Source organism: Rhipicephalus sanguineus, chromosome 5 (genome assembly GCF_013339695.2).
Source record: "Rhipicephalus sanguineus isolate Rsan-2018 chromosome 5, BIME_Rsan_1.4, whole genome shotgun sequence".
Classification (NCBI taxonomy): Eukaryota; Metazoa; Arthropoda; class Arachnida; order Ixodida; family Ixodidae; genus Rhipicephalus; species Rhipicephalus sanguineus.
The window spans coordinates 112,851,171-112,867,526 of record NC_051180.1 but is presented as its reverse complement, the minus strand read 5'-3'; the positions used below and the strand labels follow the sequence as shown (position 1 = coordinate 112,867,526).

Below are 16,356 nucleotides of genomic sequence, written 5' to 3'. Positions count from 1 at the left end.
TATAAGCTACAGCTAGGAATGCAAGATACAGACGCTTCCTAACTAAACTGGCGCTGACAAGCCATCAGTTCTAATCAAATGTATCGACTGTTTATCCCTTGCTGCGTGCACTCAAAAACCAGTATTTCATGATTTGATGTCGCAGATAAATCAAGTCGATAAATGACCGGCTTAAATAAATGTTCATTTATACTAAACTTTGCGCTGGCTGGGGATCGCGGCGAGGATTTTGTGACTGTTCGTTGAACTGAACTTGCCGACTTCGATGAAGTAGTACATCATGGTGTACCACCTAATATTGAATAGATTAAATAGCTATGACTTACTATGGTATCCTATAGCAAGGTGGATGTACATGAGGCCAACCTTTGTTATCTTTTTATCATTAAAACTTTCTTATCTCTCAATAGCGACAGCTCAGATTGGCGGGAAGGCCTTAAAATGTTAGACATCTAGCGGACATCTGAAACGTCACTCTGTGCTCCCATTCGTGGTGCCTTAGAATGTCAAGACCTCGTAGACGTGATTTGACAACGTCGCCTACATTTTCTACACTTGATTCCCTTCTGTACACATGGATACTGTGTCAACCCTAACGCACAATTCTCTTCTATTTGTTTCTGTTCATTTTCATACAAAGGACAAATTATCGCGCGTGATATGTCATGCATTGTTCTAGAGCAACCCGGTCCGCAAGGGAACGCTACATAAGATAACCCCGTCCCCGAAATGACGTGATTCCATCTCCCATTCTCTCTGTCCTGCAATAAACAACGAAATGTCAAAGAAGAGCTCTGCGTTACATCGTAGTCTGATGCGACGCGCACGGGAACGCGAACGAAGCTCATGCGATGCTTCCGACTCATCTTAATTCCGACCCACCTGTCATTTCGTACGTAAAACGATATACTACAGTCGAAGTGATACGGTATACACCTGCGAGAGACCTGTTTCCCGCCGGAGGACAGGCTTGTTGGACTGCAGTACACAGTGAGCCCGCAGTGTCTACGAGAACGCTGAATTGAATAATTTGGCCGAGCCGGAAGTGCCTTCCGGGGAGTAGTATAGTGCTAGCACGCGACGTACTCGTACTGCGTACGCGACCGCTCGTCTCATGTTGACACAGACGAGCACGGAAGGAAAAAAAATAAAAAAACGAGAAAGCAGAGGAACGCGAACGCTCGCGTGCCTCGGGTGAAGACGTCGTCCTCTTGCATCAGACGGGGTCGAGCGCGCATTGCCGGGCGGATGCCGTGGCATATGCTAGCTTCGCCGCGATCGCGCAGCTGCTGGCAAGCAAGCGAGCACATGCCGGTGTCCCGAGGATTCTCAGCTGGGATCTTCCTGCGTAAATCAGGCGCACACCGTGGAGTACGCACGAACGTTCGTCCAGCGCCTGCGCGCGCGCTCCGCGCATTAGTTCCGGGTTCACTCTGCGGCGGAATCGCGGAAGATTCCTCGTTCGCCCCTCTTGCTGCTGCTTGCCGGGGCTCTACCTTCTTCTTGAGGCCCTCGTATACACGCCGTTTGGCCGTGTACTACGCGCAAAAAAAAAAGAAAGAAAGAAAGAAAAAGGTATTATTTTTTTTTTCTCTTTCTCGCGCACTCGTCTTGTGCTTCTTTCAATCTTCCGCGTTTTTAGCCGGATACGCCGGCACCAAGCTCTTCCTCATTTTAGGAGGCTCGCAGAAGGAACACGACGCTAAATCATTCTCTCTATCTCTCTCTGTCTCTTTTTCTAAGTTTTTTTTTTGTTATAAATTTTGTCGGCTGCTTGTGTCGGCCTCACAAACACTTGTTCCGATTGTACCATTCACAGCATTACACACTTCATCATTGGCAAGAGGGAGAAAACGCACGATAAATAATATGGTGCATGGAATTAGAGGGAAAGAAAGAGAGAGAGAAACAGACGGGTTAGACTCACGAGTCACGACAAGACTGCAGCGGCATTCATTCGCTCTCCAAGCGGACCCTTCATAATCGTTTAGGAGCAACCCCCTCCCTCTTCTTTCCCCCCTCCTTCTCTCGAAGTTTCGGACTAAGCGAGCTGCGTCTTTTCGTTTCTTTCCCCCCTAAGCTTACCAAAGCGCCGCGTGCGCGCGCACGCGACACGACAATGCCACGTAGTCACGAAAAGGAATCTCAGTAATTGGATGACCTGGAAAGAAGAGCGGCGCAGAAAAGAAGAAAGGACGAGCTGGAAGAAAAGCGCCCGGATCGGTACAATGGAAAGCAAATCTGGCGACATCGTGTCAACCTCCCCCTCTCACCTCACCTTTCGCCCTCTCCCTCCCGCGCCATCTGAGATGCCTTCCAACAAAGAGCAACCGCACCGTTCTACTTTTTTCTTTCCCTCCCCGTACGTCTTTGGTGTGTTTGTGCGTGCCTGTACGTGCGCGCGCGCAACGTTCATTCCCGTGGGAAGACAAAAGGACTACCACGCGAGCGCTGTTATGAAACAGGTCTCTCTCTCTCTAGCTGTATGAGTTCGTGAATTGTGTCTCTCGTGTGTCACTTTCTGTCACCGGTTTCACGTTCTTTCGGGTCACGGTATGCGGAACGAAAAAAAAAAGAAAAGAAACCCGCTGCTGTTGTTGGCTGCTGCCGCTGTTGAGCTAGAGCCACGCGGAGATGGATCAATTACCTGTCACAAAAGTGGCTCCATGCACGCCGCGTACGTTTCTTTCCTCGCTGTCCGAGCGCGCGGCCCGTGGGCACGCGTCTGCGGCGGCACTCGGGAATTGGGCCGAAATGAACGCGCGCTCCGTATGCGAGCATTTCGCTTGTTTTGTTTACTCATTTTTCGCGAATATATTTGTAGGTATGTACGTTACTGTCGCCGGTGGGTGTAGCTGCCTGTCGCTCTTTGTTCGTGCAGGTGGTTTTGTTTTCTGTTTACTAGGGTCCACTCAACTTGCCGACGTATTTCGTTACTTCTTTCGATTGCGGCGTGTCTTGAGGGTACATTACAGCGAAGTGTGTACAGATATCCAACAAAGGAGATGCCGAAGGAAACACAAACGTTGGTCGGGATGATAGTCATTCCCGTTCCGTGAACAGAAAAAAGCTCGGAGTTTACGATACCGGTACTGTATTGCTTGGTTATATAAAAATAAGGAAATACAATTATGAACATTGTTAATTGTGTGCAGAATGAGCACAGGGCACGGGCGTAGCCAGATATTTTTTTTCGGGGGGAGGGGGAGGATGGGGGGTGTCAATTGAAAGCTCTTTATGAATGTTCGTGCGCGTGTTTGTATGTATGCGTGTATACATAAACATGCAAAATTTAAAAATTTCGGGGGATTTGAACTCCCCTACCTGGCTAGACCAACGGAAGAGGGTCCACACAATTTTCTTTTTTTATTTTGATCAAGTGCAAATGAAACATAATGCTATCATTGCTGACGTCGCTGAAAGCACAAGCTATTCGTGCTGGAATGTGGATAATATCTATGCTGGTTTCTCCAACGGTTTTTTTTTAATTATCATGACAAGGAATTCAGCGCATGATCCGCTGACGAAAGTGCGCTGCACCTCTCAGCGTATGCGCACCATATTATAATTGCTGAAGAGCGCAGGCCCATGCACTTTGAAAGATGTCTTCGACCTTGACGTCACGAATATTATCGAATGTTATTCGTTGGCACATGAGAAATGCCCGAGTTGGATAGCCGGCTAGTATGAGCTATTGCGTTATCATTCGCCATGGTTATTCACGTATGAAACTCTGATGCGCATCATTGTATAATTGTCAATGGCAAATGACTAAGCTATCGTTCTCGTGTCTTCTTCCGCAGTTTGCCAAAAGAACGAACACCGGTGTCGCTGCGGCTTCCCTCGCTGCATCAGCGTCGAACGAGTCGGTGATGGCGTCAGGGACTGTCTGGACGGCTCCGATGAAGGTGAGTCCGTGGGGCGTGGCTTAAGTGTCACGTGAACATATCGAGAACGCAAAGCCACTCTTAACGGGTAGCTGAGTCAGGTTAAGACGCTGTAATGGGAACACCGAGATTCCCTCAACATTGCCGTTGCTCAAGGTTGCGACTCCATAGATCAGTCTTTATTATTCCAAGGACATGCTGGTATTCATCCCAGAAAGATAACTGTTGTGGCCTTGATTACGGGCGGTAGTGACCTTAGAATTTCCTTGGCTCTATTGGCCTATAGCCTGGTTGGCTTACGGAAAGAAGCATTAAAATATAGATAAAGTATAAAAGGCAAGATGACTAATGAAAGGTCAATTGACCAGTTTTACTGCTCCAATGGTGGGCGTTTATGGATGAAGGAGAGATGAAATAAAGGCTACGGATAGAGTTCCCGTCTACCCAAAAGGCAGTGACAGTAGGGTTTACGTGGCAAATAGTAATAAACCCACGAAGATTCACGCACCGTAATGTTGCACGTGCAGGTAAATGGAGGCAAACATTAACGTCATACAGGGCGCGACATTACGCCAACAATTTTTAATGTGTGTTATGAGCAGATATTGTGCGAACACTTTGCTGATTAAATAAGTGCACGTTGCAACATTTCAGTTAGTTTTCGTTGCCCACAACTTGTTTGCAATGTGGAAATTTTCTGGGGATGCCTATATCTGTGGAAGGAAACATTTCTCACATATATGTTTATTTGATTTAACTGGGATAGGGGCAACGCGAGGCGGGTAGATAAAAATGAATAGAGAGAAAGAGAGCAGATGCAGCAAAAAGAAAAATGACAGGTGATTTACATTCGAATACTTTTGTCGCATGTTAATACAAAACAACCGATACGATAATGCATGATAGATAGATAGATAGATAGATAGATAGATAGATAGATAGATAGATAGATAGATAGATAGATAGATAGATAGATAGATAGATAGATAGATAGATAGATAGATAGATAGATAGATAGATAGATAGATAGACAGACAGACAGACAGACAGACAGACAGACAGACAGACAGACAGACAGAGAGAGAGAGAGACAGACAGACAGACAGACAGACAGACAGACAGACAGACAGACAGACAGACAGACAGACAGACAGACAGATAGATAGATAGATAGATAGATAGATAGATAGATAGATAGATAGATAGATAGATAGATAGATAGATAGATAGATAGATAGATAGATAGATAGATAGATAGATAGATAGATAGATAGATAGATAGATAGATAGATAGATAGACAGATAGATAGCCTATACCATAAAATACATGCGTAATAAATATTACTGGTGCAAAAACCACATTTGAAACCATGGCTGAAATTGTTGTTCACTGCTTTAGCTCCACTGTGATATAAATCTGTCCTCTAACGATTTGTACATGCGAGCCACGTGAGAGCGGCATCTTCATTGCTCGAAAAGTATATTTTTAAATCTCTCTTAGCAGGCACGTTACGCAGCATGCATTAATTAGCGGGAAGTTTCACATGCAGTCTCATACTTCAGACTGCCTTGGTTAAATGAAAGCCGTACTAGAACTTCAGAATTCATTACGCGCTTATTATAGTCACTGGCATATGCGTGCGCACGGGGGGGGGGGGAGGCGCTCCCCCTAGTCACCTAAGAGAAAGGGGGGGGGGCAAAGTTTGCCCCATACTTTGACTTAATAGGGGGGGGGGGGCGCTGCGATGAACCTTCGCCCCACCCCACCCTCCCCCTGTAAGGGAACCCTGCGCATGCCGATGGTCACTGGCTGCATTTCACGGATACATACCTGTTACTTAAGTAGTTAAGGAGTAGACGTACAACTTAATCGGCTTACAGTCACCTGCGCCTAACGAACCTCTCACATATACGACTGGGTACGTGATTTGAGAACACTAACGATCATGCGTTCCTGGATCGTGTCTTTCGATTAGCTTGGGTTTAACGTCATGGTATTTGCATGTCAGCCGCTAGCTGAAAGCCGAACAAACTGTGCGCATAGTGACTGGCTGGCGCTTCGCCGTTTTGGTTGGCAGACAAAGAGAAAGGCAAGGCTTACAAGTGTCCCAGCGACAGCTCCTTGCAAGACCTCATGGCTGTCGAGCGGCGTCGGCGTTCAGGTACGTGTTTACAGCTTCGTACGTGCCGCTTTATGTTGCAATGTCACACTTATGGGCACTTTAGCATGAAAAAAAAAAATGGAGAAGGGGGTCCTAAGGAGCGCTTATAATGTAAAGAAAGGGAGCCATTGTGAGACTGTTAATCGAGAAATAGGAGAGGAGAAAGGAAAATGACAATGCATTTCCATCTTAAGCCGTAAGGCAGTAATCGACCGATTAGGTTCTGATTTGGCTACATTCTAAGTTATGCAAGTTTGTTAAAAGCCGCCCACAATGCCACGCTCAAACAGTTGAGTGACGTGTTTTCTGACGAAGCACTGCGAAGCTCTGTCCTGCGGTTTCGGCAAGGAGGCGCGCTAAAAAGAAAGTAAGCACTAGCATCTGGAACTTTCTTTGGCGGAGGCCTTGTCAATGCGCGAACGCGTCTTTGTCGTTTAGCTTTTCTCCTCTGCTATTGGCTCTGCATCGGCGGGAAATGCTTGAGGGTTGCTGCGGTGTGCGTGGTAGTGGGAAAAAACAAACCAGCCGCGACTTCAGTGAAATAACGAAAAATGCCACCCGATTTCCCCAAAACAAAACACATCCGGCATGTATGCCCTGTACGCCATTTTTCCCCTGTTCACATGCGTGGCCACTGAACCATAGTTCCCAGAATTAACCACCATAACACTACCATCATCACAGTTTGTGCGTTCCTGATATTAACCCAGTGGCTGCCCTGATTCACACGCCTTCAACAACTTCGCCCCAAAATGATCGGTATGTGCATTTTACCGAGAAGCCCCGACGTAGATCTGCAGTGTCGAAGCCGTCCTGAGCGCCACACGTGTGTGTGCCAGACACACCGGGTACTGTCTTTAATGTGAATACGAATTGACGCCGATGAAGGAACAATAACATTATTAAATACTGCCCGCTACAACTGCAGTGAAACAGCATCAAAAGAGCTATACTCGCATAATTAATTAGAGGAAGCACGAATAATGGCATGAAAGGGCTTTTACGACACTATCGACGTTAAACCTACGGACCCATAGAGTATGGACACTGCTAACACTGTTTTATTACGGTAGCGATAATGTTATTGACAATACAGTGATGTTTTAAAGAAAAGAAAACACCCTTATAGCGTGGGCAGTTTGGGGAGCTTGCAAACCAAGTTTAGCAAAATAAGTCAGGTACGAAATTGCATTTCTCATCGAGAGGACAAACGTATAGTATATGTCGCTGTTACACCTCGTACCTTATATCACTAGACTACAACAGCGTTTGTCCCGCTTGTTGTTTCCTGGCTACGAAGCATGATTGTGTTAGTGAACGTCGTGTCAGCACGGCGGAAGGCAATCGTTACAACCGCACAGCGCTTGAGGTTTTCCGATGTGATCTTTCTTGCCGCCATGTTAACTCTAGTGGGGCTGTCGCTACGAACAAATCTATTTCACGTCGATGATAACTCACCGATGTTTTGTCTAATCGAACGTTAATGAGTGATTGTAAAGAAATCTCATTGTTATCAACGTGCCACTTGTGTGCTACACTGTAGCGGCAACAAAGGTCACGGGCACTGACTAGTGCTGTGCTGTTTATCTGGCCAGAATCTGAACGGAGGAGAAAGGCGCGGCATTCGGGCCTAATGACATACACCGTGGGACTGGACCACCAGGCAGAAGCTGCGGAAGTGAGCGTGGCTCTGATCGAGCCAACTGGCGCCCTGGCCACTCTCACCCGCACCGAAGTCAACGCCGAACAAACAACACTGCACACGACCGAAATACGACGAGAGTACGTCGAGGGCACGTACAGTCAGATCTTGTCCACCCATTCCACAGTACTCGAGCTTGCGCCGTCCCTCAACGAAGTGGAAGACTCGGCTCATCGAGAAGGCACGAGACAGCGGCCGCAAACTACGCACGGCGTACAGAGCTTCGGCTCACTGAGTTCAGGAAAGGTCTTTCAGACGGCCGTCAACGAACTGTCCTCGACTGTTACGACGGACGTTAAACCAACCAAGACAACGCAAGGGTCCTTGCTGAGCGCAGGGCCGGGCAGCAAATCCACCACTGTAGTGGGCCTCAACATCAAAAGCGGTCAAATATCGGAGCTGAGTGACGAAAAAGACAGTGAGGTGCCAGTCATAACAGTCACGGGTACGGAAGGTCTTCTCGTTCAGGCAACTGGATCCGAACATGTGACGTACAAGGTGTTCACGGGTACCTACGTCAACACGGAGGATCACAATGCGAAGACGTACATGTTCTTTTTCGGCAACAGACAGCTGCCGGTCGACGCCACGCCGTCGCTTCCGGAAGAAGCCACAAGAACGGCCGAATTCGACATTCGATCGGGCAACCAGAAAGGCGTGGTCTTAGACATTTCCCACAAGATTGGCGTGCTTCTGCCCTCTCAGACTGTGTCCACCATTTCACCAACAGAGGCGCCCCGTTCTGACTACCTCATTTTCGGATCGGGTAGTGCACAAGGCGGTGAATCTATGACCGGAATGCTGATCGAAGGTTCTGAACCCATCACCATCGAAGGTATGACAGGATCTCACATGGCAACAGCTAGCACCATGCACGTCACATTGAGCTCTATGCCGTCCCAGAGTCGGCGAGAAAAGGCGAGTTCACAAACCCACAAAAAACCCACACCAACACTCTACAGACACGGGAAAAAGTTTGAGCCAACGGCTACAGGAAGGAGAATTGCTCCTATGGATGGGGCGACAATAATAACGGACAAATTTTTCCTGCCTCAACATCTGGGGCTTTATACGACATCTCCCGTTTCGGACTCATCTAGAACAGCAGACGAGTTTCTGGATGAAGTTGACCACGATTACGACACTCCACCGGTGCGAGAAGAAGAGGCTGTGGTTATGGTCAGAATGAGACACCCACTCAACAACATCAACCTCGGGGATTTCAGGCCAGAGCTACTGACACCTTCGCCGGTGAAGGACATTAGACCAACAAAAACGGTTGGTTCCCATCACGATGAGTACGCCGACGACGCTGGTGACATATTCGCAACGGACGCCTTAAGCGGTCATGATAGCGAGCAGAGTACATCGACAAAAAAGAACAGAGTGACGCTATTTGGCTTTCTGGACTTCACGACGACAATATCTGGAACGGAAGTTGTATTTCAACCGGCAGCAACAGGTACATCCTTCGATTTCGGAAAGACTAGACGTCCACACGATGAAGACATATATAACCCATTCAACATTCCTACACGAAATGAGCAGACAACCTCGTCCTCAGCAAAGCGCAAAGAGTCTGCATATGGCACCGAAACAAGAGAGTTCGTGTCGAAGTTGTCGATGTTAACGTCTACATTTAAGGGTGGCGTAGAAATGCTCAGTACAATGTACACATCCACAATCCCGATGCTAGTCAAATCTCGGCTGCCAAAATATGATGACACTGATTTGGAGGACCATCCCCACTCTCCCTATGCTGGACTTAATATCGGCAATCCTGAAAACCCAGAAGACTACTTTTATGACAGTCACTTGCAGGAAAACCTTGTTCCTTCTTCAAGCTTTAGGCATGAGGACCTACAAACACCAAACTTCTTGTCTTCGTTCTTATTTCCGGCTTCTAAGAACGAAGATGTGTCGTCTCCAACATTCACGTCACAGCTACGCAGCAGTTCCGCTCAGCCCTCAGAGACAGTTATGGTGTCTATGATTGAAGGATCTAAAACAGAAAAGTATCCTGTAACACCGACGCGACCTGCCCTTTCGACACCCACGCCTAAAAGAAAGAAAACGTACAAGACAGGTTTAGTGAGCTCTATAACAGGCACAGATATCAATGGTGACATGACTACTGAATGGACAACCCTTATTATTGGCACGGTGATTGGCGGAAGATACGCGCACGTCATTCAAAGTACATCAAGCATATTTTATACCCAGTCGAAGACAGAAATGACAGAAGAAGTTACAACGCCAAAAGCACCACCTCCAGCCCCTCCTGGTCTTGTACTTCCTAGCGACATCCAAATCGAGGGAGTATCTGATCGCGCTGTGACTGAACAAGATCTCGAAGAAGGCACTCAGGCACCGGCACCTGTTACAGAGGAGACGCCTCAAGCTGAAAGTGGTGAAGGATCGCACGATTCATTGGACGTGTACAGTATAACTTCTAATTTCGCTATTCCACTTATAAACCAGTCACGGGTTATTGAAGAAAGTTACGAAACTGCTCTGCCTGGACAAGATCAGCCTTCGGTTGTTGAACTATCAGATGACTTGCACCTTTCCACATTAGTCCCGTCAATCAAGCCATCTTACACGTCACCCACGTCCACATCCGACGTAGCAGTATTGACAGATGGTTTTATCCTGCCTGGCACGCAAGAGAGTGCGAAGGAATACGACTATGACCAGCAGCCAACGACGTCTCCGAGCCCGGAAGAAGACAAGCCAAAAATCATCACCATGGGATTTATTCTGCCTGGAGCGGACCCCGCAAAAGAATTTGAAGACGATATTGTGCACACTGATGAAGTTAGACTCCTGACAGATGGTTTCGTTCTACCCGGTCAGGATCTGCCTTCTCAGCTTGGGAACGATCAAACGCAGTCAACGCTACAAGGAAGAATTATTGACACCGTCGCACCGGTACATCAGGAAGCGGCGACAGAGACATTATATCCTATCACACACTACTCTACATTCACTTACTACACGACGCTATCCGATAGTATTGTGTCCAGTAGAGAGGTCACAACATCTCAGGTGTTTGAAAATAGCGAGGAGTATGAAGAGGCTCGGAAACATGGATTCGACACTATAGCGCCAGAGAAATCAATGCTACCATTGGATCCTTCACAGACGGCGACAATGATGACCACTTATACCTACCAAAGTACATACACTTTAGACGGATCAACTCTTGTCTCTGTCAGTGAGAGAACTATGTCAGACCTGTTGGCTCCTTCTGAAGAAAATTTGGATAGTGAAAGAATTTCACCAACAGCTACTCAAGTTTATCTAGAAACGTCCCCGCATTACGATATTGCTTCAGGTACTGAGCAGGAAGACTTACACGCAGAGAAAGCGAGTGAAAGCACCGTAGACGATGCTACAAGTTCATCAATAGCGACGCCGCCTCTAGACGCGGCACGCACAACATACTTCACGACTTACACTTATCTAACAACGCTCTTCAAGGATGGTACTTCCAGCGTGACCAGCAGCTTGGAAACAGTTTCAAACGTGGTTTATGGCTCTTCAAGTGGCTCCATAGACCCAACGCATGGCAGCTTAAAGAGCATTTCACCAACGTCTATTGTTCCAGTCACGACATATTATACAACGTACACCTATTTCACGACATTGCTCAAGGATGGAACGTCAACTGTTACTAGTCGGGAAGAGATTGTATCAAACACAGTTCGAGGAAGCGATACAGCGACGACGACACAGGCGAGTGAGTTGATAGAACCAACGAAGACGGATCATTTGTCGACGGTTTTTACGACTTACACGTATTACACGACGTTCGTACGTGGAGGCAGCACGACTATCCGAAATCGAACGCAAGTTGTGTCCAAGGTCAAGACAATTTCTGAGCTAAGTACTACCGAACTCATCACAACGCCTGTTGTGTCTACTTACTACACCACGTACACATATTTCACCACCGTTAACAGAGGAGGCACAAAGTCTGTGAAAAGCCGCGAGAGTGTCAAGACGAACATAGTTACGAAATATCCAAAAACATCTGCCCACCAGTCGACGCCAGCGCCATCGATTATAACAACCTACACAACTATATTATCCCCAGTGACGGTGTACCGAGATGGAACTCCTCGAGTTTCCTTCATATCGAAAACTTCCGCCATAACGAAAACTCTTGGCCATTCTTCAACACCGATCTCTGAAGGAGCTGTTGAGAGCGCCATTGAAGCTACTCCGACGGCAGGCATGCACACCATGTTCACGACCTACACCTACTATACGACGTTCTACGAAGATGGCACACCGGTGATCTCGAGTCATGAAGAAACGGCTACGAACATGATACCAGAGCCGACAGAGACGCCTCACCTTGGAGAGACCAAGAGGAATCTTGAAAGCAGCACCGTCGTTCGCACATATTATACTACGTATACATACTTCACTACGTTCGAAACAGATGGAAAGCCGACCGTATCCAGCAGGGAGGAAATTGTAACGAACTATGTGACTATGACGCCACATGACATAATCACTAACCCTTCGCCTACGAGTGTGTCTTTGGAAGCACAGCCGACAGATGTGTCGATGACTGAAGAGACGCCTCCTCTACTTAGCTCGCTTCCTGAAGGCATCGATCTGCGAGAGCTCCTTCGAAATGTGCCAGTGACTCATTACACGACGTACACCTACTACACAACGTTGTATACGGACGGAAGCACAGTGCTGTCGAGCAGGACGGAAGTTGTTTCTAACGTCGTGGGTCCCACCGCTGCAAATCTGCCAGCAGGCTTTCAGGTTGACCACACCGATTCGCAGTCTCCAATTGAGTCAACTGAATCGGCACAGGTGTCGAGCTCCACAACGCCAGACGGAAGCTCCGCCGAAGCTAGTAGCAAAGTCGAATCTATCGTCCCGCATTCACCTGTGCAAGAAAGCTCCACTACGGCGCCAAGCCCGTCATTGACACCCAAACTTGATTCAAGCTTTCAGAAGGCATCATCAACATTCCAGAACAAACCATTTAAGTTTAGACTCAGAACACCGATCCTGAGAAGTCGAACAAGGCTTCCACCGCCACCGGGAGCACACATCAGTAGTGCCTTGGGCGCACCTCTGATTGTAGTTAGGAACAAGAGGAATACAGAACCAAAGGACCTCGCGGTAGCAGAGGCAAGAGGAGACGAAATATACGCAACTCCGGTCACATACTACACAACTTTCACCTACTTCACTACGTACCTAAAGCCAGATGGACGTACATCGGTTGCTAGCAACCTGCAAGTAATTTCTTCAGTCCACTATCCCACCCAGCGCATCGCACCTACGAGAACAATATTCCATGACCAGATCCATCGTACCGAACCTGTACGCGTCTATCCTTCCCACCAAGGAGTCACGGGGTGCATCCGGTGCCGATCTGACATAAAGACTGTATACGTCACTCACACAGACTACATCACGGAGTTCTTTCAAGGACGGCCAGTGACATCGACGCGCTACGTAACGCTTACAAACTACGTTACCGTGACACCTGGACAAACAGTCTATGAACACAGGCCTTCGCAAGTAGTCGCAATCCCAGGCTGTATTCATTGCAGACAGCAACCACAATACACTACACATACCTACTACACAACTGTGCTTGTCGCAGGTCGACCGGTGACATCTACACGCTATGATACGGTGACAAATTACGTCACGGTTACCGTCACTGAAGAGCCAATTCACCAACGAACAAGGCCGACTGTTGTTCAACCTATCGTCCCTCACCGACCGGCAACAGCGATTGATACATTTTACACAACCTACACATATTTTACCACCAAGGTGATTCATGGAAGGCCAACGGTATCCACGAGATACGAGACATTAACGAATTACGTTACACGAACAAGGGATGATGGAGTCGCAGGTCGCGCGATTAAACCGACGGAAGCCTATCGACCTGTCATCATACGTCCCACTCCTGTCAGAGATACGGTGTACACGACGTACACCTACTTCACCACTAGGCTAATTCACGGCCGACCGAGTGTCGAGACGCGCTACGAGACACTAACTGACTACGTGACTGTTACGGTGACCGAGCAGGCGCGAATTAGACCTACCCAAGTGTACAGGCCCCTCTACTCTACAGCGCCTGGCTATGCACCTCACCACACAGCTTACACTACTTACACTTTCTACACGACGCACTATATAGAAGGCCGACCGGTCGTCGATACCCGGTACGAGACGGTCACAAATGTTGCAACCGTTACTCTCACCGAATACGCGACACAAGACGTAGGGGCGCGAATCAGGCCAGCCGAGACAGGCCCATACAGAACCTATCACACTACGTACACATATTTCACAACACGGTATGTCGACGGAAGCGCCATAGTAAACACACGAAAGGAGACGGTGACGAACACGGTGTTTGGTGCTCTGTGCCGCACCTGCCCAGCGGGATACATAGAAGGCCGCTCGCATGGTGGTGGTCCGCATCATCAAACTGCAGCAATAACGCACACAGTAGCGCCGGGACCGCACATCCAGCCAACTCCCACGACTTACTACACCACATATACCCACTTTACAACACTACTCGAAGGCGGACGGCCAGTCGTCCAGACTCGGTACGAGACGTACACTGACATTGTATCCGGCATCGTGCTACCAACTAGGGCATTCGTCGCGCCCGAGCCAAGCAAGCAAGATCTCCAGCAAGGCCAGATACAGTCAAGGCTAGACAACGTGCAAGATCGCATCCAAGAACAACTCCCTGTTTTCCAGAAGATAGTGCCTTCCAGACGTCGACGGTCCTCTCCGGCAACAAGATTACCATTCGCCATAACTGATTCAGGGTTGGCGCAAGCCGAGTACGAACTGGTTGGTGGACGCGGTGATACGTTCCAAGTGCCTCGACACCGAGCCCAAAGAGGGCTCTCTGATGACGTAAATGCTCCCCAAGCTCGGCCCGGCAGAAAGATGCTGAGTCATGGTAAACACAATTATTTTACGCTCCCTTTCACTTAATCTACTAAAACACTAAACCCCCCCTTTGGAAAACTCCGCTCAGCCGCTTCCTCTTTTAGCTTGCTAATCGCACGCAGCACCTCGTACTTGTGGCGTTTTGTGACGTGTTGATTGTGCCTAGCGGTGCGGCGTGTCGTGATCGCCCGTTTGGTTACCTTTTTGGGGAGGCCTCTCTTTGACGCTTTAGTGTGTTTTACTAATGCTAACCGGTTCAAAGTGTTACTGGTCTGTAATATATTTCTTGTTTCTTAGTGTCTTTGACTGTTTACGCTTGTAACCCATGTGTGCGTTTTCAATCCTAAGCGCGTAATGTTGTGCATGCTGACATTTGGATTAGTGTCTCTAGCGGGCGAGCCCGGCAGACCTATTTACTTCCTCTTGGGCGACGATAGTCGCCGTAAACGTTACGTCCTTAAGCCGTAAGGAGAGAGTGAGCTGAAGGCTGTGTATGCCTCCGACGAAGAACAATGGGACACTGTCGCACAACCAATGACCCCGTAACAACAACCAGGTTAGCAGACAAAAATACAGCACGACAAAAACATGCATAACAAAAGGGAGAGAGACAGATGAGCGAGAGAGAAACACAATTGCACTATACCTGCATAGAACAAACGGAGTGAGCGTTGAGTGTCCCTTCCCTACATTCCCGTTTCCTTTCTGCCCATCCCGGCGGAAACAAGCTCGGACCTCCCTCTGAAACAGTGGACCCTTCTAACGGCAGCCAGCAACGTGTTTGAGCGAGCCCCTCGACGAGCAGCTGTCTGCGGGAACGTCCTTTGGAGTCGGTCAGAGAAATGGACGGATCGACGCTTGCGCGGGAACTCTCCACGAAATGTCTCACTGACGCAACGCTATGAAGGACGTCCCCTCGTTCGTCGTTGTCAAGATAAACAACGAAGACCCCAAGATGTCAGTATAGACAGCCGACCAGAGGTCGCTAACGCTGCGACCATGCCGACAAAAAACCACTCCCCATCCCCTTACCCTCCATTCCTCCTCCCTCGCGCTGTTCTCTCCTTTTTTTTCGCCCGCTCTCCCTCTGACGGGCGTCAGCTTTGAACCAGAGCCAGCGTGCACACAACTAAGCTCTTTCAAACTAAAGCGAAATGGCATGACAGAACTGAGACTCTGATACGCAACTATATGCGATAGAAAAAAAAAACATTGCTCTCAGGGAGGCCTCTTCCAAATAGCTCGTGCCTCGGCAGTTCTGCTTGCAGCGCGCTTGCCTACCGCGCACGGCCTGCAGACCCCGCCTGGCCCAAGCCTCTTTTCCAGTGACCGTTGCTAATTGGCTTGCTCTAACTGAAAGTGAACGGCTTGTGTGCGCTGCGTATTTCAGCTGCTGGCATGCTTGCGGCATGCAAATACGCTTGCGCCCTGCTTGAATTCGCATTGCCGCTTTAGTATCGTATTGTAGTAGTGTAACGTGATCTAACTGAAATCTAGTAAATACACATAGGTATTAATAGCAGTGGCTTGATTCCTATATTCTGTTACTCTTTTTAACATACCATTATATATACTGCTTATTGTTAGGAGTAACTCTCATAGAAGCTCTTGACATCTTGTTTATTGCATAGGATAT

The 16,356-nt window shown here is 48.2% G+C and overlaps 1 protein-coding gene across 6 annotated transcripts in view; it reads left to right on the top strand.

Annotated features, from left to right (window-relative positions):
* Positions 1-16,356, top strand: part of LOC119394148 (mucin-17) — a 232,528-nt gene that overhangs the window by 171,760 nt on the left and 44,412 nt on the right. For 3 of the 6 annotated variants that reach the window (XM_049415656.1, XM_049415657.1, XM_049415660.1), the window contains exons 4-6: positions 3,804-3,908; positions 5,966-6,049; positions 7,645-14,730. In XM_049415656.1, coding sequence (XP_049271613.1) covers positions 3,804-3,908; positions 5,966-6,049; positions 7,645-14,730 — 7,275 coding nt within the window. The remainder of the gene's footprint in view (positions 1-3,803; positions 3,909-5,965; positions 6,050-7,644; positions 14,731-16,356) is intronic. The other 3 variants (XM_049415661.1, XM_049415662.1, XM_049415658.1) reach the window with 2 other exon arrangements.